The 26,762-nt window shown below is 39.0% G+C and overlaps 2 protein-coding genes across 4 annotated transcripts; one reads left to right on the top strand and one right to left on the bottom strand.

Annotated features, from left to right (window-relative positions):
- Positions 1 to 3,340: 3,340 nt before the first annotated feature.
- On the top strand, positions 3,341 to 11,488 carry marc1 (mitochondrial amidoxime reducing component 1). 3 transcript variants are annotated; one of them, XM_037747315.1, is made up of 8 exons: positions 3,341 to 3,702; positions 6,223 to 6,393; positions 7,052 to 7,214; positions 8,777 to 8,917; positions 9,183 to 9,244; positions 9,500 to 9,571; positions 11,005 to 11,228; positions 11,259 to 11,488. In XM_037747315.1, the coding sequence occupies exons 1-7, from the start codon at positions 3,425 to 3,427 to the stop codon at positions 11,129 to 11,131; spliced, it is 1,014 nt and encodes a 337-aa protein (XP_037603243.1). In that variant the 5' UTR covers positions 3,341 to 3,424; the 3' UTR covers positions 11,132 to 11,228; positions 11,259 to 11,488. The 3 variants fall into 3 exon arrangements, with proteins under 3 accessions (XP_037603243.1, XP_037603244.1, XP_037603242.1); XM_037747314.1 differs by having other exon boundaries at positions 3,343 to 3,702; positions 8,774 to 8,917; XM_037747316.1 differs by lacking the exon at positions 11,259 to 11,488 and having other exon boundaries at positions 8,774 to 8,917; positions 9,183 to 9,343; positions 11,005 to 11,054.
- Positions 11,489 to 17,728: 6,240 nt separating this feature from the next.
- Positions 17,729 to 25,783, bottom strand: hhipl2 (HHIP-like 2). Its single transcript, XM_037746810.1, has 9 exons — positions 25,553 to 25,783; positions 23,119 to 23,771; positions 22,357 to 22,500; positions 21,901 to 22,232; positions 21,627 to 21,753; positions 20,143 to 20,288; positions 19,976 to 20,057; positions 19,243 to 19,325; positions 17,729 to 18,655 (listed from the first exon to the last, which is right to left on the bottom strand). Exons 1-9 carry the CDS (start codon positions 25,781 to 25,783, stop codon positions 18,030 to 18,032), a joined length of 2,424 nt encoding a protein of 807 aa, XP_037602738.1. The 3' UTR covers positions 17,729 to 18,029.
- Positions 25,784 to 26,762: the final 979 nt, after the last annotated feature.

Genomic DNA, 26,762 nt, shown 5'->3' on the forward strand with positions numbered 1-26,762 from the left:
CATACCGACGCTAAAGGGTGCTTTGTTGGGAACCACTATGACTCCATATGAAAGTAATGAGCAATGATGCAGGAAACAGCATCAATAAAGTCAAGTTATGAAAATCTAGTTTAATGCATAAAACTACAAACCAAATAGTTATGTACCAAGAGCAGAATGATAACATCAACGTGTCAGTTGGTGCTAAGAGTAGAAAGTATCTCCTTATCATCCCACTGCAACATCAAACAAGGCCTGGCCCCGTGCCGCTGAATCTGCCTTCAGCCACGAGATGCAACAGAAGGAGGATCCATTCGACAAATCCCTGTATTGACCCCCCGCGGCTGGAGCATCTGCTGTTTTCTAGCCTGGCCCTAGACCTGAGTATCTATGTCAAAGACAGAAATAGTTCAGATGGGAAGGTCAGCTACGGCATTACGTCACCTGGTTTGTTCTCTGTTTTTAGAAACACTTTATAACTGAAGGTGTCTGTCACGTATTTATGCCAACTTGGACTGAGTTTTAAAAAGTGCACTTGTGTGTTTGCAACACAGTCTCACGGCAGTTTGTGAAATAGTCACGAAATTAGTTTTTTTAGTGACGCTCAGCACGACTTTTAACAACGTATTTTTTGTGCGTTTTCACATGTCAATTTCCAGTCCAGTCTTTTCAAAATAAAACTACTTAGTTAAGTTTAGGAATAGAGCGACTTGGTTAGGTTTAGGCAACAAACTACTTAGTTAGATTTAGGAAAAGATCGCGGTTTGGGTTAAAATAATACAGGAAGTGATGTAACTCAACCCTCTGAGGTCTAAGGGCATTTTCTTGATTTTTACATATATTTTTAAAATCACCTTTTATGCTTTCATTCATTTCATTTCATTATTTTATACTACTTGGGTATAACATGATACCCATGTGTTTCATACCGAAATGTGCAGACCACTCATGTGGCTGTCATTTGTCCTGGTGCACCATGTAGACACATAATATGGCCCTAAAACTGAAAAATTTAAATCTGATTTTTTAAATTCTTCAAATCCCTTGTGAAAACACACCTTTACTTATGTGGACCAATTGTTTTGGTGTTTGAAATGGGTTTACCAAAGTCTTATGTTCACAAAAGTAGTGTAATCTATGAATACATTTGTAGATTAATGTATAATAAATGTCTAAAATTAAATTATGTTGTGTTTTTTACTTAAGTACAGAAGCTACGTGACAAATAAATTAATGTTGACTTCTGATTTCACATGGGACACGAACACCAGCCTCTTAGGTGGTGTCCTGTGAGGGTTTCTGGACCATATTTGTCATTGTTTTGTGTTGTTAATTGATTTCCAATAATAGATATATACATATGTTTGCATAAAGCAACATATTTGTCCACTCCCATGTTGATAAGAGTATTAAATACTTGACAAATCTCCCATTAAGGTATATTTTGAACAGATAAAAAAATGTAATTAATTAAATATTTTAATCAAGTGACAGCCCTAATTATAAAAAAAAAATATTTGTCTAAATAAAAATGAGGATTGATAAGGATACTTATATCAGTAATTAATTTATATTTCTGTATGATATATATCTGAGATCAAAGGTAATAATTATAGTAGACGAATTTAGGAAAATGAGTATATGTATGGCTCAATGAGGAAGCTGCGTAATTATTAATTTTTGTTTTACTTCTTTGTACTTTTTTTGTACTTCTTCTCACTCCTTTTCGAATATGTAAATCAAGGCATTAAGTGTTTGACAATTTATTTTTCTTATGCTTTTCATTGTATGTAAACTTTTTCTGGCTGTCCACTTGTTGGTATGATCATTCTCTTTTTATTTATTTTTTATTTTATTTATTTTTTGTATTCTACATACATTCTACAATATCAATTTTGAAATGAAATGAAAATTATAAATTATTATTATTAATATTATTAATATTATTATTAGTCTTAATAAATTATCAGTGTTTAAAGTTTGACATTTTGAGAAATACTGTTCATATTTTCTAAAATGTGAAACTATTCCTTTAATAGTATCTAATGTGAAGCTATTCCTTTAATAGTATCTTATGTGAAGCTATTCCTTTAATAGTATCTAATGTGAAGCTATTCCTTTAATAGTATCTAATGTGAAGCTATTCCTTTAATAGTATCTAATGTGAAGCTATTCCTTTAATAGTATCTAATGTGAAACTATTCCTTTAATAGTATCTTATGTGAAGCTATTCCTTTAATAGTATCTAATGTGAAGCTATTCCTTTAATAGTATCTAATGTGAAGCTATTCCTTTAATAGTATCTAATATGAAGCTATTCCTTTAATAGTATCTAATGTGAAGCTATTGCTTTAATAGTATCTAATGTGAAGCTATTCCTTTAATAGTATCTAATGTGAAACTATTCCTTTAATAGTATCTAATGTGAAGCTATTCCTTTAATAGTATCTTATGTGAAGCTATTCCTTTAATAGTATCTAATGTGAAGCTATTCCTTTAATAGTATCTAATGTGAAGCTATTCCTTTAATAGTATCTAATGTGAAACTATTCCTTTAATAGTATCTAATGTGAAACTATTCCTTTAATAGTATCAAAAGTGACACTGTTCCTTTAATAGTATCTAAAGTGACACTATTCCTTTAATAGTATCTAATGTGAAACTATTCCTTTAATAGTATCTAATGTGACACTATTCCTTTAATAGTATCTAAAGTGACACTATTCCTTTAATAGTATCTAATGTGAAACTATTCCTTTAATAGTATCTAATGTGACACTGTTCCTTTAATAGTATCTAAAGTGACACTATTCCTTTAATAGTATCTAATGTGAAACTATTCCTTTAATAGTATCTAATGTGACACTATTCCTTTAATAGTATCTAAAGTGACACTATTCCTTTAATAGTATCTAATGTGAAACTATTCCTTTAATAGTATCTAAAGTGACACTATTCCTTTAATAGTATCTAATGTGAAACTATTCCTTTAATAGTATCTAATGTGAAACTATTCCTTTAATAGTATCTAAAGTGACACTATTCCTTTAATAGTATCTAATGTGAAACTATTCCTTTAATAGTATCTAATGTGAAACTATTCCTTTAATAGTATCTAATGTGAAACTATTCCTTTAATAGTATCTAATGTGAAACTGTTCCTTTAATAGTATCTAATGTGAAACTATTCCTTTAATAGTATCTAATGTGAAACTATTCCTTTAATAGTATCTAATGTGAAGCTATTCCTTTAATAGTATCTAATGTGAAGCTATTCCTTTAATAGTATCTAATGTGAAGCTATTCCTTTAATAGTATCTAAAGTGACACTGTTCCTTTAATAGTCTGTAAAGTTTTGTCAGAGTTAGCAGCTCTGGCTGATGGAGGCTGCTGTCTCTTTAACAAACTCAGTTCAACGTCCAACAAAGTCAACAAAGTGTCCAACATGGAGCTGCAGCAGCTGAAGTCTCTGAAGGATCTGAGGGATCTGGCTGTGGACTCGGTGTCTCAGAATAAGAGATCCGCTCTCCTGATCGGAGCCGGCGTCGCTGTTCTGGGATTATTTGGTCTCGGATATAAATACCTGCGAAAGCCAGAAAAAGTGTTCCGTGTAGGCGTCGTGTCGCAGCTCCTCGTTCACCCTCTGAAGTCTGGCAAAGCTGTTTCTGTGGCTCTGGCGGAATGCCACCACATCGGGCTGAAGTTTGGAGAACTGCAGGATCGGTGAGTGCTGAGCAGGCCTGCAGAAAAACACATGCAGAAAAACATGCAGAAACACATGCAACAACATGCAGAAAAACACATGCAGAAAAACATGCAGAAACACATGCAACAACATGCAGAAAAACATGCAGAAACATGCAACAACATGCAGAAAAACATGCAGAAACATGCAACAACATGCAGAAAAACATGCAGAAACATGCACAAAGTCTACCACATTTACTCAAGTTCTGCACACTTTAGTGGTACTTTTACAAGTTGTGATACTTTATACTTTAATTGGGAATTATTGTACTTTTTATTGCACAATTATTTTACAGCTGCTTTGTTTTTACATACAAAACATATGATCAACTTGTAAAATATGACGCTTTATTATAGATTGAAGGTCATCCATAATCACACAGATGTTTGTAGTAGTTGTAGCTGATTAGACCTGAAAGAGGGCCTTTGAACAGCCGATTAGACTTTTGTCAAGCTATTAAAGGGACTATTTGTAACTTTCAGAAATGCTTGTTAACAGCGACATCTGTGGCCATGAAGTCAACGAAAGTCAGCGTCGGGCCCACGCTTGTGCTCGCTCTAAATAGACATGAACGAGCATCGCTCAAAACAGTGAGGCGACACACGTCAGCTAAAAGCACAATATCACTCTATATTTCAGCTGCTTGGCAGTAATGTTAGCTGACCAGACGAAGGTCTCTCCATGAATCACTGCTGATCCTAGTGTTGGCTTTTCCTGCCTCAGCTGAAGCAGGAAGAGAAACGTTATCGCCTCCCGACTACGCCCGGAGTTTTGGTCGGAGCTGAAGCAGCGGGGCTCCGCAGCGAGTAACGTTATCGTATCCCGACCGCAGCCGGAGGGAGCAAGGAAGACACCGGCACCCGGTCGGAGACGATAACGTTTCTCTCTGCGGAGCCCCGTCACTTCACAAGACACGGGAAACCTCTGTTGGTCTGGAGGAGCTGCAGCATTTATTTCTGCACAAATGTCCACTGTACATTTACTACATATTCTCAGAGCTAAACTAACTCTCCTGCAGTGTGGAGTGAGCGCGCGTTCACGTCTAGAGGTGGAGCGAGACAGCGAGAATGCGCGCGGTGTGTTAGTGAAGGCAAGCAGGCAGAGGAGGAGAGACTTCAGACACACGCGAGCGCGCACGTGTCCCGACCCGGTACATTTATACGCTTGAAAAGTTACAAACAGTCCCTTTAAATAGGCGTTATCAGTCGCTATAAGCCCCATATATGTGGGTCAATAGGAGCCTACTACACCCACTAGTAGGTTTTATCATCTATTCACATAGTAGATCACCGAAAAAGGAATAAAAGAACACGACAGTGACCTCTAGCGAGTACAAAACACAGGGTTTTGACTCACGTATAACTGCATTTGCTTTGAGTTACACGCCGTCTGATCGGTTGAGAGCCATAAGTTACGTTCCACCGAACCACACTTTTTCTGTTTACTTGTAGTACACACTATACACACCCTACATACTGTAGACACTCTCACAAGTACATACTGTTACATGCATACAATTAGGACGTACTACTTCTTCATAACACCTCAAACTTTAACCCTCTTGCTCATATATCCACTGAAAAAAATGCTGTTGGCTTGCACACTGCAAAATGTGACCGGATGTAGTAGAGTAGGACATCCTGGTATTTTTGGCATGCTGCATTTGGCAAACTATGTATTGGGACATACTAAATCTTTTTCTAGCTTACTAAATAGTACGGTAGTATGAGTATGGGAAACCACAGCTAGTTTAATTCACTCAGGGACACAAAATGGCACAAATAAAGGCAATTTACAACTGCCTTTTCTTAGATTACACTCACTGGCTGTTTACTTATCAGGTTGGAAAGTTACTTTCCTTCACTGTGTGTCAATATTCAGCTTAATTATAAACTCTTGTGGTGGCTTTCATGAGAACTTGAAACAGCTCTACAACCTTGCAGGCAGGATGCAAAATTAACTTTTTGTCTACTGTCCAAATGTTCACATTTTTCCGGCCTCTCAATAGATTACCATTGTTTTTTTTGGCTTGTGAGTGAAGCAAATCCAGCAGCCACTTGCATGTTTTACCTGCATTTGGCTGGTGCTAGTTTTGTGCCCTGCTTGCAGGCTTCTCAGAGGAAATCACTCATATTTCATTCAAATGTCCAAAACACACTGATAACATGTGAAGTAAAAATGCAGGAAAATCTGTACATTTCACTCGTGCAGTCTTCTTTTTTACAGAAACATGTTTTGTTTGATTCCCAGATCCGTTTTTCTAACCAGTGGATAAAAATAAAAATGTGATGTAAATCTGGGATTTATGGATGAGTCAGCGGCACCGCTGTATCCATGGCAACACAACGTGATGTCATCAGTCCTCCTCCCTGTAACTTTGCCTCCAATCTGTGAGAGCTCAGTGTGCACATTTAGTGCCAGGCAAGTTGGAATTAAACCAGGGATGCCAAATGGTGCAGCTGAGGGTCTGGGCTCTGTTTGTTGTGATTGTGCAGACACTGGCTGGTGGTCAAGGAGGACGGCGGCATGGTGACGGGCCGACAGCAGCCTCGTCTGGTGTTGGTGTCTCTGACCTGCGAGGAAGGTCACGTTTGTCTGAACGGCCCGAACATGGAGGAGCTGCGATTCCCCGTCAAACAGTCCGACAACGCCGTCATCGACTGCAGGTTTCACATCCCGGCTTAACTTTTGGCATCACAAATGTTTATTTTCATCAACCATTGTTTATTCAGGGATAATTTACTGAACATTAAGATCTTTTACAGCAACGCCCTGAAATTCATATGGGATAGAAGGATATACAAATAAACAACAACAGCTATAAAAACAATAAAATGTAAAGATGTGAAATGAAAACAATAAATAACAACCATGTCTTCCAATTAACCAAAGCTTATTCTATAGTATAGCATATACTTAAGGTGGCTTAGTTAATCGATTAATCGCTTTGTTTGGAAAAAAAGGCAGAAAACAGTCGCCTGTTATAATTTACCACAGTTCAAGGTGACATCTTGTTTTGTCCGACCCCAAAATATTCAGTTTACGATCATATAAAACAGAGGAAAGAAGCTGGACCCAGTAAATCTTCTGCATTTTTGCTTGAAAAATAACTAAAACTATTAAGTGATGATTAATTTTGCAGCTCTAATTAATGTTAATTTCGTCATCTAAGGACTTTGTATATCCTATTATTCCCCAAAGAGGGTCATATTAGATACTGTAGATATTAATGTTTACACTGTTAATGTGTCTTTTACATTATTGTTCTTTTGTTCTGTTTTCACACTTGTATGACTTGTACTCCTTATTGTTTTTGTGCTGCAGAGTGTTTGGAGCTGACATCCAGGGACGGGACTGCGGTGATGAATCGTCCCGCTGGCTCACTCGTTATCTGGGGGAGGAGACGACCTTTCGCCTGGTGCACTTTGAACCCCAGATGAAGGCCCGGAGGTCGGTGGAGATGGAGCCTCTCTTCTCACAATATGAGGTAAACGAGACAATGAGCAGGAGGCTGTGTCGCTTTTTATTCTTAGATTTTAAGGCTCTAACTGTGTGCCTCTACTTAAGATAAATATTTTACACCTTTTAGGTCAGCTTTATAAACTGTTTGAGATAAAAAAAATAAAATTAAAAAACAGATTAGTCTCTTGTTTTGGAAGATGTATTAGATGGAAACCTCACAACCAACCGGTGGATTTTTTTCTTTAAAAAATACACCATTTATCATGAACCAGAAACAGTAAAAACAGAAATTATCGTTGGATTTTCAAATTTCCAAGGGTCCCTGAACACATCATGTTTGTCAAAGACTTCCCTCAGGAAAAGGAACCAAATCTAACCTAAAAATAATGATAGCCATCAAAATCACTTTATTCTACATGTCTCATTTAAACTTCTGCCAAAAATAAACCGTTTGCACTAACCGGATTCTGTAAAAAACATAAAATTCTGCACTTCTCAACCCAACTGGGAAGCCATGATTGACTCAGCTGAGACCAACAAGTCATGTGACAAAAAATCAGTGAACTTTGACTGAACTGCAGGTTGTTTACACAGAGCAGATGGGAGAGGACAAGAGGGGTTGTGAGTAGAGGTTGTAAAAATGTAATTAGTTCAATATTTATAGCATCCCTTGATCCCCCATTTTTATTTTCCAATATTGGTAACACTTGTGGGCTCTTGGCAAAATGTTGTATATATAGATTACATTTTCCCCAATTTTTGTGAAATAAAAATGTACCACAATTGCGAAGGAGGCTATATAATGCTCCAAACTTTCGCTAAATCTTGGCATGGAAAAACTGGCAAGGCCATTTTCAAAGGGGTCCCTTGACCTCTGACCTCCAGATGTGTGAATGAAAATGGGTTCTATGGGTACCCACGAGTCTCCCCTTTACAGACATGCCCACTTTATGATAATCACATGCAGTTTTGGGGCAAGTGATAGTCCAGTCAGCACACTGACACACTGACAGCTGTTGTTGCCTGTTGGGCTGCAGTTTGCCTTGTTATGATTTGAGCATATTGTTTTATGCTAAATGCAGTACCTGTGAGGGTTTCTGGACAATATCTGTCATTGATTAGTGTTGTTAATTGATTTCCAATAATAAATATATACATACATTTGCATAAAGCAGCATATTTGCACACTCCCATGTTGATAAGAGTATTAAATACTTCACAAATCTCCATTTAAGGTACATTTTGAACGGATAAAAACATGTGCGATTCATTTGCGATGACTCGTGATTAAATATTTTAATCGTTTGACAGCCCTAGTGTAATTTATTCTTTGTATTGTTTATTCTATAGATATTCTATAGATAGATATATCTAGTATTGATATATGTGTATTTACTGTTCCTGTGTAATGTCTGGATAACCTGCTTAATCTACATACCTACCTACGTACCTGCCTGCCTAACCATCTAGAGGGGCAGGACTTATATATTGGTTTCAGATGTTACCAGAAACAACCCGTTACATGCAGGAGAACAGTTTTTTTTTATTTGTGATTGTATTCACGGTGTTTACCCGTCTATCCAGCAGGTGGCTTACCCAGATGTCGGACCTGTGATGCTGCTGTCCGAGTCCTCGGTCAAGGATCTCAGCAGCAAGTTAGAGAAGGACGTCACGGTGGAGCGTTTCCGCCCAAACATCGTCGTAAGTGACTGTGAGGCCTTCGATGAGGTATGTTGTAATTTATTTTTCCTGCTGATTCCTCCGTTTGGCTACTAGATCAGAAATCTTAAAGAAAAACATATCAAGGCAGTGATGTAAAGATCAGATTAGAACCACAAAGGATCCTATGTGTCTCTTCACTGCAGCCCGTGAGGTTTTGTTTTGTGGAAAAATGATCATTTTACTTCTGACTAATCCCTCGCCCTTTTCAGTGTGAGCAGCGTGGACTAATTTTATCTCCAACTCCAAAAAACCAACTGCTTCTCTTTTTCAGGATTCGTGGGAAGAGGTCCAGATTGGCAGCGTGAGACTGCAGCGTGTAATGTCATGTGGACGGTAACACAGCTGATGCTTCACACAGATTTTATTCAGAGACAGAAAATCACTTCAGTTCTCAACAACGATGAATCCCAACACTGCGATGTATTCACTGGGGTTTGATTCCCTGGATAATGCAAATTAAATTCACCAATGATTGTCAATTAAAGAGTCTATACGTCTATATGTAATATTAAAATGCTTGAATTTGTCTTTCTAACTGTAGAGATTTAGGAGATTTAGGATTAATTTACCTGTAACTTTTGTCTCCAGATGTGTTTTCACCACCGTTGACCCTGAGACGGGTATAATCACCAGAAAAGAGCCTCTGGACACACTGAAGAGGTACATTATTTAACCTATTTATTATTTAAGGAAGGTTTATATTTTACATTTTGGTGATAATAAGTCTTAAGCATTCGCAGCATCCGATTTCTGCCTAAAAAAGAACAATTATTATTTGACGGACAGACAAAAACCTCTCATTCAAATATGAATTTGGCAGATTTAAGGATCTGATTGGGGTTTTTAATTTCAGTAAAATCTGGTAACCCAGATTTATATGTAGCTTCATTGAGTTTTGTATTTTTTTTGACATATCTAGACTGGTAATCGTCTTTTTTATGGTGCATTCTGGAGACTACAAATAGTTTCCCCTTATTATTATTATTATTATTATTATTATTATTATATTATGTTTTTGCGTCCATCCATCTGTCCGTCCGTACGTTCTTATGAATGCAATATCTCAGGAGCACCTGGAGGGAATTTCTTCAAATTTGGCACAAACATCCACTTGGACTCAAAGATGAACTGATTATAATTTGGTGGTCAAAGGTCACTGTGACCTCACAAAGCACATTTTTGGCCATAAGTCAAGAATTCATGCTAATTATGACAATTTGACACAAATTTATTACAATGTGTTGTTGAATACTCGATTCTGATTAATCTGGTTAATCACAACGTTCTACGGTCTGTTATTTCTTTATAGCAGACCGTTGCTATGTATAAGAGACCGTTGCTATGGGCGCAGTTCTGATGTCTGACTCTGGTGGACCGTTTATGTGTCAAATTATTGATTTATTAAGTAAGTAGCCGTGTAATAAGCGGGATAATGAACAGCTAGTGGGTCATTGTTGTGAAAGAAACCCCTTCAGGGCGATGAGAGACCACCCGACCCGTGCAGCATCGCCCTGTCTGGGATTCTTTCACAACACTGACCGGCTCGCTGTACATTATCCCTTACGTGTAACAGGATAAAATGATTAAGTGATGGCACTTTGGACAGACGTGGATGTAAACTGCATCTTGACTGGTTGGTGGAGGCATACAACCACAAAGCGGTAGTTTTAGTTTAATTCAGATGACTTTATTTTCCATTAGATTTGAATAAAAATGGAAATTTGTCTTTAGCACTGGTATATAAGACAACACACACAATGCACGACAATTACGCATCTTAAAATATTAAGTTACCAAGTGGCAGTAATAATTATAAAAGTGCAGAGTAGATTCTTCTTCCAATGGCATGTAGTGCATTAAAACAGTACGTTAAAATAAGTGATGGTACTGGTTGCAAAATGTGCTAAAAAGCAGCCTTGATTCTTGGGACGGGGCTTAGGGGAATGGGTGGGGTAATTTAAATGTGATTTCTATCTTGTTTGGTCCGTCTAATTCACCCAAGTGGGCACTTTTCCTGAAGGAAGTCTAATTTTAAGAACTAAAAAATCAACCCCTAAATGCCTTTTGACCTCTTTCTGATGATTCTTTCTCAGCTATCGTCTGTGCAATCCGTCCGAGAAGCACATCTACAAATCGGATCCGTTGTTCGGACAGCTGCACACCGTGAAGAAGACGGGCATCCTGCAGGTCGGCGACGTGGTGTACAAGATCAGCCGTTGATGGAGCGAGTCAGAGAGGGGAAAAACATACCAACAAACTATTAGCACTATCACTGTATAATCACTGAGCTGGTCCACACGACAGGAAACACTTAAATAGATGTAGTGGACACAAATGAAATTGCAAAAACTGTTTTTTAAATCTGTGATTCACAGAGAGACTGATCCACTGAGATATCAAAATACAACAATAATCAACATGTTTTTTATAGTGGAATTTATTGTCGTTCGATTTGGCTCCGTCTTCGTCAGATGGGCTGTTTGTAACACTAACGGTGCCGGAATTAAACTGCACATAAAGTTCACTGGTGCTGTAATTAAATCAAATTAAAATACACGCTGCTATGAAAGAGAGGAATGAAACTGTCTTTTTCTTTTTAATTTAATACTTTACATGGTTAATTATTCCTGGAATAAACGGGGCAGATAACAACTGCTGCTGGGCAACAACAACCTCTGGTTTAAAAAATAGCAGAACATTATTTATGTCTGACTGCTGATAGATACATGAATAATCTACCCTCTCATCTATACTGTTAATATGTTCACGTCTTAATATTTTAAAGATTGTGTTTGTAATTTAAAAAAAGGAATATTTCAAATGGACTGGTAGCACAAAATGACAAAGTTTAAGAATTTTTAAATCATTAGTTAAGTTAGTTAAGTCCCAGGCCGACAAAAAGACACAATCATTTAGATAATTAAATTCTAAATGACTACGTTATGCTGTAAGTGCAATAAAAAAAGTAGTACTTTGGAAATGAATGTTGTTTTACATCTTGCTGTCAGCAGGAACAAAACAACTACTGAACTACTAAAATTCTGTGAATGTTTAAAGCCGATACTGTCAATAACTAAACCTGTTCTGTGTCACTTGTCGGGGTAAATATTCTCCAGCCTCCCTTGTTCTTATGTACGTGACACTTTTATTTTGAAAAACTTACAAAGTGTTACCAGCAGTGGGTCGGTGACCTGTGACCTTTCAGGCTACGTTCCAAATGGCATACTTTTTATTTTAACTTTTAGTACGTAGTGCAGCTGCCCTCACGAAGTACATACTGTTGCATGTAGTATGCATACAATTAGGATGTACTACTTCTTCATAACATTGCGCCTTGATCTTTGACCCTCTTGCTCATATCTTCCATTGCACAGAGGATTGTGGGTCAGAATAGTCAGAAAAGCATGCTGGCTTTCATACTGCAAAGTGCGACCGGATGCAGCAGGACATCCTGGTATTTTTGGCATTTGACATACTATGTATTGGGACATACTAAACCTTTTTATGGCATACTAAATAGTATTGTAGTATGGGTATTGGAACACATGTCAGTATTTTAAACCAGTAAATCAGTGAGGCACGAATCCCAGTAAGACTTTGATGTCCTTAACCCCAAATTTATTGTGAGTGTGAACAGTTTTGCATTGGAGGTCCCAGTTAGACCAGTTTTAGTTACATACAATGACCAGTAGAGGGCAATCTGCCTTTACTAAACCAACACAAGATCTGTAGAGGGGAGGAAGACATGTTTTTAAATCAATTAACCTCTTTGCTACTCATGTAAAATGTAAAATTTAAGTTAATTAGTTAGTTAATTTCATCTTTTAAATGTGTCCTTTTTGAACAACCAGTAGATTGTGTGTGTGTATATATTATCGTATTATATTGCAGAAGTGACAGTCGATTGAATTGATTTTAAGAAGGGACTATTAAGAAGAGTGTCACCTCTCAAATAAAATTAGATAAATAAAATGCCCATATCCTTTAATTAATTGACAAAAACTACTAACACTACAAACTACAACTCTACCTCTACTTAAAAACATGAAACTTGTGAATTATGACAATTTTTCTGTGATGATTCATGGTGGAGCTTTGATATATCTTTTTCAATTGTGTGTTCAATCAATACTTCCAATCCTCTTTCCTTCAACATTTCATTAATATCTCACTTTGAGGTTTTATTACAAAATGTGGATCATGTTTTTAAGATCAGTTTGGACCATAATCCTTAACATAGTTATTGGTTGTTTTTTTTAATTCCTAAATAAAAAAAAATAGACCCAAACAGACAGGTTTCTGTGGTCAGTCCCAGATCATCATTTCTACACAGAGAGTTTGTTGTGGAGTGGTGCTACATTTCTCACGAAGCTGATAAGAGGTCTTCACTTGTGTCCATGTTAAGGTTTCACCTTAAAGTGGGTCTGTTTTATACCTGCTCCACATCAGTAATAGAATCATATAAATGTCTGTAAGCTTATTTAGGTTTCTAGTCTAACACTGTCAGTGGTCATGATGAGATATGTTTTTACTATAGAACAAATCTTAAGAGTCTACATCCATGCTGGACAGGCACAGTGGTGTTTGAGTTAATTGCTAACAACAATTTTGATCTGATGACCACTAAATCACAAGTTATCAGGATTCATCATCTGGGGACCATGAATGTCTGTAGGCTACAACATTTTTGCGCCAATCTATTCAGTAGATGTTGAGATATTTAACTGGATAAGTGAAAACTTTCCCTGCCGGTGGCGCTAGACAAAAAATCAGGGGATTACCAAAGTATTTTATTTCTTTTGAAGGGAACACGTACAATTTAAAACATAAATCTCACCATCTGATGCATCGTACCAGATTATAGCTTCAAGCTAATTCGCATCTGTAAGTAGTGGAGGACTCAGTGGTTCCCAACCTGTTTCCTTCAGGAAATAGGTTGAGTAAACTGATGACTCCTTGACTAAGTGACATTTTATGGATATTTCGTATTATATTCAATGCATAACAATAACAGAAAAGAACAACTGTACAATTAACAAAAAATAGTGAATGCAATAACTGCAGGAAGTTTGTGTAAAACGAGCGATTTGGATGAATTTTGAGCAGATTATTTCTTGTGAATATTGCATTGGAGATGAGTTTTACTGTTATTTTCAGGAACTTTTAATACAAATATCTGTATTATGTTTTAGTTTTTTAAAAATCATACATACTTAATCTGCTTCTTAAGTGGGAGTCAGGACCCCCAGGTTGGGAACCAGCGCTCTGGCTACCGGGAATGAGTGCACAACATTACAACATTTCATGGCAATCCATCCCATAATTGTTCTGATATTTTAGTCTGACCAGACCAACAGACATTGTTCATCATAAAATCAGTTTTTACCACAGAAAAAGAGTGAAATCAACAAAGCAATTGAGTTATTTAATCTGGCGTTATGACTTCTGTTGCCATAATAATACAGTATATATAATACGCATAATATACTGCATTCCATGTGCTGAACAGTACACGCTAATAGTATCGTAGCATGTAGTAATTTCATACATCGCGTGAGTCTCCAACCCACCTGACTACATGTCTTTAGGCTGCAGGAGAAAAAACCCCCCAAAAAACAGACATCATACAAACTCCACATGAGTTTGAGTATTCATTTTTGCCACTGTGATGCACTGTTCAGAAACTTTTCAATGCTCAATGTCAATTTTACTGCAGGGGATTCAACGAAAACGTCAAAACATTGAAACCTGCAAACATCCTTTTTTGTGTCAAAGGTCCGAGAAGCAGAGCTGCGTTTTTATTGGAGATGTTTTAGCACAAATGAGTAGTTCTGTAGGTCTGTAATTTGTTGGGGTCCTGGGTTCAAAGACAACATACACTTCACCATATAGAGGACACACATGGTAGACTTACATTAAATCTGAGCTGTATATATTTATAACTACAAATCTAGACCCACCGTCCCTTTAAATAACTCTCATGCTTCTGTTTCTAATCAGTAGAATTTAATGCATTTGCAGATGTGACTGCTTTGGGACATTTAAGTGCAAGATGTGAGGGGTTATGCAGGGTCCTGTGATAAAGCAGGGTCCCTAAAGTAGAGTATAAATAAACAAATAAACTACTTTTATTTCACACTGCTTTGGTTTTGAAACAGAGTTTAACTGAAATCTTACGCATAAGCTGTGACACAGTGGAACAAGCTGGAGTACTATTTAACTGTGAAGAGAGCTGATGATTTGTCATGTTGTTTATGTGACTGCTGTTGTACTTTATGTTTATATATTTCAGCAGCAGCACTTTTTCCTATGCATGATCTTCATCGAGGCTTTATAGTTCGTATTCTCAGGTTATGTGATGATAAATGTAGTTAATGTCATCTCCTGTCATGTCATGTTGTGTTATGTCATGTTGATGTCATGCCATATTATGTCATGTTACGACATGGTATGTTAATGTCACTTCGCAACATGTCATGGCATAGCATGGAAAGTTTATATCATGTTATGTTATGTTATGTTATGGTAAATACACTCACCGGCCACTTTATTAGGTACACCTTGCTAGTACCGGGTGGTCTTCTGCTGCTGTAGCCCATCTGCTTCAAGGTTTGACGTGTTGTGCGTTCAGAGATGGTATTCTGCATACCTTGGTTGTAACGAGTGGTTATTTGAGTTACTGTTGCCTTTCTATCATCTCCAACCACTCTGCCCATTCTCCTCTGACCTCTGACATCAACAAGGCATTTCCGTCCACACAACTGCCGCTCACTGGATATTTTCTCTTTTTCGGACCATTCTCTGTAAACCCTAGAGATGGTTGTGCGTGAAAATCCCAGTAGATCAGCAGTTTTTGAAATACTCAGACCAGCCCGTCTGGCACCAACAACCACGCCACGTTAAAAGTCACTTAAATCCCCTTTCTTCCCCATTCTGATGCTCGGTTTGAACTTCAGCAAGTCGTCTTCACCACCTTTAGATGCCTAAATGCATTGAGTTGCTGCCATGTGATTGGCTGATTAGCTATTTGTGTTAAAAAGCAATTGAACAGGTGTGCCTAATAAAGTGGCCGGTGAGTGTATATGCCATGTCATGGTATGGTATGGTATGGTAAATGTATGTCATGCTATGTTATGTCATGTCATGGTATGGTTCGGAATGGTATACTAATGTCATGCCCTGGCGTGTCATGGTACGTATGGTATGGTATGGTATGGTATGGTTAGTTTATGTCATGTCATTATAAACTAGAGTCACTTCACGTCATGCCATGTTATGGTAAATGTATGTCATACTATGTTATGTCATGTCATGGTATGGTTTGGAATGGTATACTAATGTCATGCCCTGGCGTGTCATGGTACGTATGGTATGGTATGGTATGGTATGGTTAGTTTATGTCATGTCATTATAAACTAGAGTCACTTCACGTCATGCCATGTTATGGTAAATGTATGTCATACTATGTTATGTCATGTCATGGTATGGTTCGGAATGGCATGTTAAGGTATGGAATGGTATACTAATGTCATGTCATGTCATAGCATGCCCTGGCATGTCATGGTATGGTATGGTTCGGAATTGTATGGTATGGTAAGTTTATGTCATGTCATGTAATGGCATGTTATGGTTAATGTATGCCATGTCGTGATATGGTATGGAATGGTAAGTTTATGTCATGTCATAGTATACTAATGTCATGTGATGTCATGGCATGGTATGGCTCAGAATGGCATAGTATGGTTAACTTATGCCATGTCATGGTATGGTATAGTATGGTAAATTGATGGCATGTCATGTTATGTCATGTTATGATAAATTTATGCCATGTCATGTCATGGCATGGTATGGTATGGTAAGTTTACTGTATATCATGTCATAGTATTATAATGTCATGCAATGTTATGTCATGGCATGGCCTGGTATGTTATGGTATGATATGATTCGGAATCGCATTGTAAATTTATGCCATGTCTTGATATGACAGGAATGGTAAGTTTATGTCACGTCATGGTATATTAATGTCATGGCATGCCCTGGCATCATATTGTAAATGTATGCCATGTCATGGTATGATATGATATAGTATGTTATGGTAAGCTTATGTTATGACATGTATATTATGGTATATGTTTAAATTATGTCATGTTTCAAAAAGCTGTTATCATGGCAAACGTTATGTTGTACCTTAAAATATGACATTGTGTTACAGTAAGATTGTGTCGTGTCATAGTGTAGACGGTACTGTATGTTTGGGTCATGCTATGGTATGATATGTTTGCTATGTCATGCTATGTCATCTCATGTTACGTGTTACTAAAGCATATACCCTTAGCCTTGCATAACCTTTCTTTCCCCAGAATAAAGACAACAGAGTTACAAAATGTAATTTCAGCCTCATTCCAGTAATTATAAAATACATAATGTAAGTCTCAAGTCTGGCAGATTCATGTATCCTCAGTTAACCAACTGCATGTCGCAGTCAGGATGTCTTTACATTTACAGCAGTCATTACGCGAGCCACGGACACAGTGGTTCTAGTTTTGATCAGCAGTGTGGAGTTTAATTACAGAGAGCTGCAGAGACACACACACACAGACACCCTCCAATGTTTATTTATAACACTTGCATGTGTTGTAAAATTAGAGCGATTTAACAACTCTGGGCTTCGGTAGCATTTTAACCACACTGGGCTTTGGAAGTCAAAAATTGTTTATTTTTTTCAGTTTGCTGCTTATTTTCACTTCTAACTAATTTGATATGTTTTAAATATACAGACAGAGTGGTGATTATGTTGGATCAAGGATTTTACGACAGTCAAAAAATAAAAGATAAAGGAAACAGTGTTGTGCCCTACATGCATAATTGCGTGCAAAACAGCTGTGCTTTTGTACTTTAAAGGAAAAGTTCAACATTGTAGAAAATACGCTTATTCATGATCTGGCTGAGCGTTAGATGAGAAGATTGACCTTATATATAAACTAAAAGAGGGGTATCAATCTTCTCATCTAACTCTTGGCAAAGCAAATAAGCAAACTATTCCTTTAAAACATGACATTAAACACTGATTGTATCACAAACAAAAATATACAAACTCAGTATAACAAAAATACATATTTTAAAGTGCTTTGGCTTTTTTTGCTTGCTTTCTTTTTACCTGAAACTTGGTTTGCATCGTCCTGTTCGTTTTCACATTCCAGTTCGTCTTCGTTTTGTTCATGAAGGCTTGATATTGTTTTGCAGGTTCTTTCAACTTTATGCTGTTTCTCTCTTGTCCGATCGGCTGCAGTGCAGTTTTCCTCAGGGGAACCTTCCTTGTGTGGTTTTTGCCGTCTTTCAGGCTGTTGTTTTTCTTCAGGGCGTTACTTTTTAAACCAGCTTTGACAGTTTGTTTGGTGTTTGGTTTCACTTTGTCTGTGACTGGCTTCATCACAGTGGTCTTTTTGGATTGTTCTTTAGGTTTCTGTCTCAAAGTGTTCTTCTTAATCGTTTGTACTTTAGACGACTGCTTGTTCAGCACTTTGTTTTTCTTCCAAGGTTTCAACTTATTTGTCTTCATTGCTTTCTTATCAAGTGATTTCCATTTCGGCTTCACAGCGGTTCTTGTCGTCGTGGTCGTCGTCGTCACGCTGGCTGCAGTCGTTGTCGTGGTGACGTGGCTCCCCGTCACCGCTGGTTTGGTGGTGAGTTTGAATTTTCTTGGTGGAGGTCTCGTAGGCTTTTCATTGGTGTCCAGCACAGTCACTGAAATGGCACAGATGTCAGTAAGTACCCATTTCCACAGTTTTACTCGACTCAGCAGCCACATATGTCGCATTTTATAAGCCTGGATTCGATATTTGGCTCCAAAAACGGGCCTGAATGTTTGAAATGCTTTCCTCTTTTTGTCTGTTTCTATTTTAAGTATGTTTGATGTAAAATGGGAGACTGCCTTTTTCTAGTTTTATATAACCTCAATGCAATTATACAATTTGGGAACATATATACTGCACAAGTGAAATGGAGAGAGGCAGGTTCTTGAACACTAAACCGTGAATGTAGGCAATTTGTTGGCTTGCCAGAACAGAAGTTGCCTTGATCATATGTTGTGTGTAAGTTGTTTATATTTAGTGCACCTTGATTGAACCAAAACTATTTTCTACTCTAAAACAAAATAAAAAAAACCACTGACATATTTCAGTTTAAGGTACAATTTCAGTGGCTGGCTCCACTTTGTCAGACAGTTTCCCTTTGAAATGGCTTCTGGTATGTGCACACCACCATCGAAATGACACATTAAGTTATAAGAAGAAGAAGTGATAAAAATGTGAAGGTAAACTGAGGTGACTTACATTCCCTCGGCACAAAAGGAACCTTTTTCCCCCTCACTTTGACAGGCAGCGGCTTCTGCTTACATTTCCCTGGAGGAGCTCTCCTGCAATAATGTTAATAAATGTCTCTTTATTAGTTTTAGGACAAAACATAATACATGTTTTCAAAAGAAAAAGGCATGTAAAAACGCTGACTTTTCCTTACAACAACTTAATGTTCATGAAACAAACACAGAACTTTCAACCAGGAGACCATTGTTTGTTTCTTGTAAGATACGTTAGTGATGTTTGTGACGTGTTTTCCGTAGTTATGTTACATCGTTTCTGTACATATTTTACTTAGTTTACATACTTATTTTAAGCCCAAACATGACGTTTATTCTAAAACCTTACTGCCTAAACCAAACTGCAGACGTTACCATAGTTTTGTTGCGTGGCGTACAAATTAAAAATGAAAAAGCCTAAATGTCCTTGTCGAATGTCCTTGTCTTTTTCTATTTATACCCCTTCCCGTGAGATTAGGTTGTGTGAGAACAATAATTAAAAAAACAAACTTTAAATGCATTGTTGGCCTGGATTATTATTATTAATTTATTTCAAATAAAATCTAGCATTAAAATAATCATGACACCTTAAATACCCTGTATGTATAATAATTGATGTGATGTCGTTTTCCCAGCTGGCAACATGTTTCTATGGTAAATCTAATAACATGTACATGATGATCAAATATAAGCTGTGTTTGATACTACACCTGGACGGGTCCATGAATTTGAAAACTGTTCCATGAGGAGACATGGCGCTGGGGTACGAAGTGGCCAAAAAATATAGTTCCCCTAAAAAGAATCAAAACAAAAAGCAGCTCATGAGTGTTGATGTTAAAATGAAGCAGTACTAAACGCTGTGAGAATAAATATTAACCTGCTTCATCTTCAGCAAACGAGATGATGTACTTGTGGTGATGATTGATGAGTCCAGGAAACGAGCACGTCTTTGTTTCACCCATGCACAAACTCCTCTCCTTCCAGATTCCCGTCGTCTTCTCTTCCTCTAACGCCATGATCCGACTGCAACGTTGAACAGGAATCACTCGTCATGTCATAACCAACCAATGTGGGTTTATCATTTTAAGACAGGAATTAATAATTCATCTCTCAACTTTATTCTAGTGAAAATTGTGAAAAAGACACTGAAAAACCATTATGGGATAATAGAAATCACCACCAAAACCAAAAGACTTTTACTAGTTAGTAGAAGGAGTATTTTAATATAATTTGGATACCTTTTGGGAAATACGCCTATTCACTTTTTTGCCGAGATTTAGATGAGAAGCTTGGTCATATCAGTGGGCAACCTCCGGGTCTGAAAAGTGAAGCCAATGCTGAAGTGCCTTAAACTGTCATTCTTTCTAATAGCCAGCAGGGGGCGACTCCTCTGGTTGCAAAAAGAAGTCTGTTTGTATAGAAGTCTCTGAGAAAATGAATCTACTTCTCACTTGATTTATTACCTCAGTAAACATTGTAAACATGAGTTTATGGTCCCAATTGCTAGTTTCAAGTCTTCTTCAATACAGCACGATGTTCATTTAGTAAATTATGGTCCCATTTAGAGTCAAATAGACCATAGAGCAGGGGATGCTTAAAGGGCGTGGCTGCTACCACGGCGTTGTCTGGTCTGGGAGTTATCCGTGTTTACGTTTTACAACCTTAACCCTGTCACGGTGTGTTTTCAGTTCAGGAAAGTTAATTATAACATTTTTGGTTGCCGAAAAATGTCTTATTCAGCATTCGATTGTACTTAGCTCTACCCTCTCGTGTCACTTCTGGTTGCAAAAAAACCAAGATGGCGACGGCCAAAATGCCAAACTCAAGGCTACAAAACGGCAGTCCACAAACCAATGGGTGACGTCACGGTAAATACGTCCACTTCTTATTAACAGTCTATGATACAGACATGACAGTGGTATCGATCTTCTCATCTAACTCTCAGCACAAAAGCAAATAAGACAATTTCCCAGAATCTCGGTCTGTTCCTTTAAATGAAGTATAGCTGGTTAATGTCGCCCTGATACATGAACATGATCCTGATTATTAGTATGAACTTTAAACGTTTTTTCATTTTGTGTGCATGAAAGTATGAAATAAAGTTAAGTTAGACTAACATGTTTATGTTTTGTGGTTAAATAACAATACATCAATACAGATGCTAGAATCCAAGTAAAATTTAAGTAAATGAAATTGTAATTAAGTCAGTCTGTGACCTGAATTCATTCAAAAATGCATGTTGTTTTTTCTTCAATAGACTAAAAAAAGCACAACAGCTGAGCAAACATGCAGTTCCTTCACTCCTGAAAGTTTCCACAACAGTTGGAGTAAACTATTTGGCTGAGATCAACACAATCTTACCCACTCATAAAGTCTCCAAAAATGTACAAGCCGTTCAGATTGGGTGATTCACATCCTCTGTACACATATCCACCTGTCACAGACTTCCCAACATGATGGCTGTATGCAAATATAGGGAGGATGTCATCTGTCGTGGCAAAGAAAGATGCACTGAATTTAACTCAAATCTGAAGCATCAAAATTAGATTGAAAGCGGCACATTATGGCGGAAAAACAGGTGGTGCAATGATGGAAATAGCTCTTGATTTTTATCACATGAAGAGAAAATACTCACCCAAGGAGGAGTTGTGGCACAGTTTGATGTCATAGCACTCAAAGCCCTCTTTGGCTCTCCATCCATAGTTTCCTCCCTTCACAATAATGTCAATTTCCTCGTAGCGGTTTTGACCCACGTCTCCACAGAATATCCTGCCCCTGCCGTAGCGACTGGCCGGGTCTCCGCGGTCCACAGAGCATCGCCACATGTTTCTGACCCCATATGCGTACACCTCTGGCCGGGCTTCTGGGTCACGGAGGAACGGGTTATCAGAGGGGATCCTGTACTGCTTCCCGGCAGGGTCACCTCCATCTACATCAATGCGGAGTACTTTTCCCAACAGAGCACTCCTGGGTGGGAAAAAATAGGATTTAGCAACAGTTGAAAAGCCTTTATAGCACAGTGGTTCCCAACCACGGGTACTTATAGCTCAACTAATATAAAAATTTATGATTTGATGATGAAGCACCTTACTTGTTTTGTGCATTGCCGTACTTCCCAAATGGATCTCCAGCTTTCCCACCGTCTCCAGTAAAGATGTACAAATATCCGTCGAGACCAAACAGCAGCTGGCCTCCGTTGTGGTTCGCAGCCGGCTCCTCGATCTCCAGAATGGCCCTGAATGTAAAAAAGGATGCAGGATGCAGGATGCAAGGATGATGCTGTTAAGTACAATCAAGCATTCACGCATCAAAGAGTTAGTTCACCCAAATTACAGAAAAACTTGTTTTTGGTAGAGGGTTTGCTCTATGTTCTCTTCAAAGCCACCAGGCTCCGTTGACAAAAACATTATAGATAAGTTTCAGTTCAGTTCCCCATCAAAAAATATTCTAAATATAACGTACACTTAAACTGATTTTTTTAGGTGTCTAAAATATGTTTTTCTGCTGCCCCCGTCCACAGCACTTTACTGCTTTGCTCCTGTGTCGGTACTCCTGTCTGTTTCTCCACTGACTATGGATAAGTATCTCATACAACCCCACTTCAAAACACCCGAACTATCCCTTTAACAAAGACAAAGAACACTTAAATAGCGCTCAGGGACCCAGAAAACTTGGAACGATCCTCTAGTGATTCACGGCATTCAGCTTAGAACATGTTTATGCAAGGTTTAGTGCAGCCCAGGGGGGTTGCATGACAATATAGTCATGCATTGTCTTTAAAGGGTAATTGCAGATTTATACATCCGGAGCCAAACTTTGATGCAATAAAAAGAGCAAAGTTCCCCCTGCGTACCTCTCAGAGTACGGATCAGCCGTGTTCATATCGTAGGCCGACACCTTCATCTCACTGACTCTGACCTTCTCCAGCTTACTGTTGAACTGGATAGAGTAGTAAATGAAGAAGCGTCCGTTGTCCCGGTACTTGGGGTGGAAGGCCATGCCCAGGAAGCCCCTCTCGTCCCCCAGCCAGGGCGTGGTCATCACCTCCCCGGTCATGTCGAGGAAGGGCTGCTCCAGCCGGCTGCCGTCACGCAGGTAAACCCACACGAAGCCCACCTGCTCGGCGATGAACATGCGATGTGTGCCGTCGCCGCTGTGGAGCATCAACACGGGGTTCCTGAGGTTGTTGGCCACCTCTGTCAGGCACACCTGGAGACACCCTTTGGGGTCCTCCGCCACCTGTCCCAGGTTGCTGTTGAGGTCAGGGCTCTTCAAAACGTTGGGGTAGCAGTAGTCCTGGTCGGACAGGTTGACCAGGCTGCAGAACGTGGACGCGTCTCGCTGAGACATGTCCTGCAGCAGCCGGTTCTCAGTTAAATATTTAACCACGTGGCGGCATTTGCCGTGAAACTTGGAGCAGTAGCCAAAGCAAAGGCCAGGTAGCTCTCTGACAGGTGTGTAGGGGTCCTCAGCATCATAGAGGTGGGCGGCATATGGAGAGCACTCCTGGTTGGGGAGAACAGAGACACTACTGATTATCACAGGGGCATTTCCGGCAGGAGGTGAAAATTAAAGGGACACTTTGGCTGACTAGAGGGACTCAACTGTCCCAGCTCTGACATTAGGATCAAAGCTGAAACACTGAAGCGTCCCTTATAGGACAAAGTGTCCATAATTGCATACTATGCACTAGTCCTACTCCTACATACCCAATACTGTATGTGTACTATCGTTGAACATGCTTTTGTGTGAATAAACTGTAGTAGTTTACGCCATTACTTCCTGAGAGCCTCCTTGCCGGTTGGAGACACGTAACAACCTCATGTGACCAAACAGCCTGTTCTCATTCCCAGGGTGTCAAATACCGACGCTTTGTCACGGCAGTCGGCGTTCGATACTGCCGCACAAGGCACCCTTTAGCGCCAGTATGTGACGCACCAGGTTGTCCATTAACTACAATGAAAACCCATCCGCGGCAACAGGAAACGCACAGAGAAAGTGGTGTGGTGACGTAGTTTAAAGAGTGAAAGAGAAACACAAGGCGGGCAGGAGGGGGTGTGGATGGGTCCAACAAACACAGGGCTTTCATCCAGGAGACTGCTGTTCGTGTCCTGTGCGTTAAGTTTCACTTTCACGTTACAATCAGCTGATCATTCGTGTCCCATTTTCACATCGTCAAGTCACATTTTCACTTTACAAATGTAGTTATTTTAAGCCCAACCATGTTGTTTTTTCCTAAACCTAACTATAGTGGTGTTGTTGCCTAATCCTAAAAAAGTGTTTTTGTTTAATTCACATTGTATAACTGACAAAGCGTCAATATGTGACGAGTTGAGATGAGAATGTGTTGGACCAAACGATGATTTGTGAGAATCAAAGTCTGAACTAACGTAAAATATATATTTCGTTTAGTAAAGTGTAATGTTGTACTTATACTGAAGCGTTATTGACGTTGCAGAGCTGTCCGTCAACGTCTGTTATGAACGTTGTCGTTACTACCGCATTGCGCTGTGGGATATTTATACCGCCATAGTGACCAGGGTTTGTATATCATAATATTTCACCGGAAATAGTATGCAATTCATGTACTATTGGTTCCATACTAAGGTTTCAAACATCCTAAAAAATCTCACATACTGTTTTGGCGTACTAAATAGCATGTTAGTATGGAATGGATGCAACCATATTCTAGTTTTCAAAAAAGGGCACTTCAGCACTCAGCCCCCCTCCTGCATGCACGCCACTGTTTTAGGAATATGGAAATATTTAATAGTAATATTCCTGTATTGTGAAGGCGTTGAGGCTCAGACCTTTCACACTTTGACAGTAGTTGCTAGACGTGTTGGTAAATGGGAATTTAAGCTTATTCCACTTTTAATCATTATAAACACTGTGGATTGGAGCCCTTATAAGAGATAAACTATGGTGCAGTTTTGTGAAATGCTAATCACAGGTTCCTTTCTCATCAAAATATAATCTTCTCTAAAATGATTCTTCAAAACTTTTAATTAAAGTTTGGATTGAATTAGGAGGACTGTTCTTAAGTTATTAGTTTTAAATATGATGCCAAAACTTTGATCTCTTTACAAATGTAGGTCTAAGGCGTAACTTTATTGATGTCTTTAATTAGATGAAACTGAAGGTAATTCAGAGGTTGATAGAGTTGTAAACTATTCATCATCGCAGTGAGCAATGTTTTATTCTGTTAAATAACTTTGTGCCTATAAAATCGTAAACCCTTTCATCACAGTATAGCATCCTCTAAAGAACAGAGAACATGTATTTACCTGGCACATGACTTCCTTCAGCATGTCTGCACAGAGCTCCTGACCTGCTGTCTCCAGCTGGTCGATAATGTCCCAGTATCTCTCCGCCACCGAGTTGTCCGTCTTCTGGTCGCAGCAGCCGAACTGCTCGTACTGAGAGCAGAACTCCAGATGCCACGAAGGTTTAAAAGGAGGCTCGAAGTCCAGACACTGAGGATGAGCTGCTGCTGGCTGGACCGGAACCAGCAACATCACTGACAGAATCAGGAGAAACTCTGAGAGGCTCGGGGGCTTTTTGGATGAACTCGGAGTCGGACGTGCAACCGTGCGTAAAAGCGCGCACCGGACTCCGAGCGCAGCATCCCGCATACTTCTCATTTTTGCAGTCTGCAACCCGAAAGAGTGCAACTGTTTGCAACTGCTCTCCTTTATGTATGAGGAGTCAGGGTGCAAGTGTGCGCGCGTGCACGTTGGTACATGTGTGACGCGTGCGTAAAGGTATGTAACCCAGTAGCCAGTCTCTGCCTCATTCACCCTCCAAGTCTCAACAACTGCTACATCCATATACAACGCACCTTGTCGCCAGTTCTCCATAATTAGTAACGTTTAAACACATTCATAAAAGTTCTTAATTAGGATTTCATTTTAATTCTTCACTTCGTATGTATAGAGGGGTTTTTGACACCGAAGCGAAGTTGGCGGAGGAATACACACAATTAACTCCAAAGAGCGCACAGCCACACACACACACACACACACACACACACACACACACACACTCACACTCACTCACACACACACATCCTCACTCACACACACACATCCTCACTCACACACACACACACACTCACACACACACATCCTCACTCACACACACACACTCACACACACACATCCTCACACACACACACACACTCACACACGCTCACTCACTCACTCACACACACACACACACACACACACACACACACACACACACACACACACTCACACACACTCACTCACTCACACACACACATCCTCACTCACACACACACATCCTCACTCACACACACACACACACTCACACACGCTCACTCACACACACACACACACACACACACACACACACACACACACACTCACACACACACACACACACACACACACACACACACACACACACACACTCACACACACACATCCTCACTCACACACACACACACACTCACACACGCTCACTCACTCACTC

This window comes from Sebastes umbrosus, chromosome 16 (genome assembly GCF_015220745.1).
Source record: "Sebastes umbrosus isolate fSebUmb1 chromosome 16, fSebUmb1.pri, whole genome shotgun sequence".
NCBI classification, from domain to species: Eukaryota; Metazoa; Chordata; class Actinopteri; order Perciformes; family Sebastidae; genus Sebastes; species Sebastes umbrosus.

Bases quoted from the DNA above. Each gene is read 5' to 3' on its own strand.
- marc1 (XM_037747314.1), top strand. From the start codon at position 3,425: ATGGAGCTGCAGCAGCTGAAGTCTCTGAAGGATCTGAGGGATCTGGCT. The intron at 3,703-6,222 runs GTGAGTGCTGAG...GTGATTGTGCAG, and splicing joins TTTGGAGAACTGCAGGATCG to ACACTGGCTGGTGGTCAAGG. The intron at 7,215-8,773 runs GTAAACGAGACA...CCGTCTATCCAG, and splicing joins CTCTCTTCTCACAATATGAG to CAGGTGGCTTACCCAGATGT.
- hhipl2 (XM_037746810.1), bottom strand. From the start codon at position 25,783: ATGTTGCTGGTTCCGGTCCAGCCAGCAGCAGCTCATCCTCAGTGTCTG. The intron at 21,754-21,900 runs GTGAGTATTTTC...TTGCCACGACAG, and splicing joins GTGCCACAACTCCTCCTTGG to ATGACATCCTCCCTATATTT. The intron at 18,656-19,242 runs GTAAGTCACCTC...GTGCCATTTCAG, and splicing joins TCCTTTTGTGCCGAGGGAAT to TGACTGTGCTGGACACCAAT.